Genomic DNA, 1,034 nt, shown 5'->3' with positions numbered 1-1,034 from the left:
TGATGATGTCATATTGATGATGTCATACTTGTGATGTCATGCTGATGATGTCATACTCATGATGTCATATTGATGATGTCATACTTTTGATGTTATGCTGGTGATGTCATACTTGTGATGTTATGCTGATGATGTCATATTGATGATGTCATACACATGTGGCCACCTAACAATACTAAACCATCCATTTAATCCCCAGGAACCCGAGTCACCTGACCAACCAACATCAGAGGACAACCCTCCTGTCGCAGGTTGTTATATTAAGGTTCTGGGTTCAAATCCCACTTGAGTGACTCATTCACACCGGGCCTTTGTGTAAAATATTAATCCAATTGCAAAAACACTCACCCACAAAGTTACATTCGTAGTAACTCGTAAGCGGGCACGAGGTGTATGAAACAAGGCTAAATAAGTTACATTAATATATCTTTGTAAACAGGTGAAGCAGGATTGAATGAGAATGTTGGAAAAGAAGAAGAAACAATGTCGGTGTTCCCGTGTCTTCCTCCTATCAGGCACCCCCCTCCTGATAAGTAAGTTTGTTGACATACGTTGTAACTTATTTATCCTCACATGGCGGGGTAACGACAATCGTAAACGACGGCGTTCTGTTTAATACACCTCGTGCTTGCTTACGAGTTACCACGTATGTAACTTTGTGAGTGATTGTTTTTCTGTATAGCTGACAATTTTAGTGACCACTGGGTTGTAACCTTTAATATTAAATACCTTGCCCAAGGATATATGCACTTACAATGGCGGTGTTAAACATAAAACTTGTATCTGCTGGTCTAGAATCAGGTGTGTCACAGCAGTACATGGTAATTACAGTTATTACATCACAATACCTCTTATATGAACAGACCAGATTCTAGCCACTGTGTACCGAGTGCAAAGTACTTGGGGAACTTGTTCGTTTATGTTTTATCTTTTCCATGGATATGTGCTTATACGTGGACCATACCTGACTGCTCTAAACCAGACACGAGGTGAGTGATGGTTAATACACACAAGTGTCACCATTTATGTTTGAA

The 1,034-nt window shown here is 39.9% G+C and overlaps 1 protein-coding gene across 1 annotated transcript; it reads left to right on the top strand.

Moving 5' to 3' along the window:
• Positions 1–130: 130 nt before the first annotated feature.
• On the top strand, positions 131–989 carry LOC108950705 (the record flags this gene model as incomplete). The annotated part of the gene is made up of 3 exons (XM_026839669.1): positions 131–251; positions 440–533; positions 864–989. Coding segments are annotated over exons 1-3 (329 nt in total), but the record flags the coding sequence as incomplete, so codon positions are not given.
• Between the last annotated feature and the right edge of the window lie 45 nt (positions 990–1,034).

This window comes from Ciona intestinalis, unplaced genomic scaffold (genome assembly GCF_000224145.3).
Source record: "Ciona intestinalis unplaced genomic scaffold, KH HT000633.1, whole genome shotgun sequence".
Taxonomy (NCBI): domain Eukaryota; kingdom Metazoa; phylum Chordata; class Ascidiacea; order Phlebobranchia; family Cionidae; genus Ciona; species Ciona intestinalis.
Note: the sequence above shows the minus strand (reverse complement) of the source record. Positions and strands in the feature narration are given on the sequence as shown.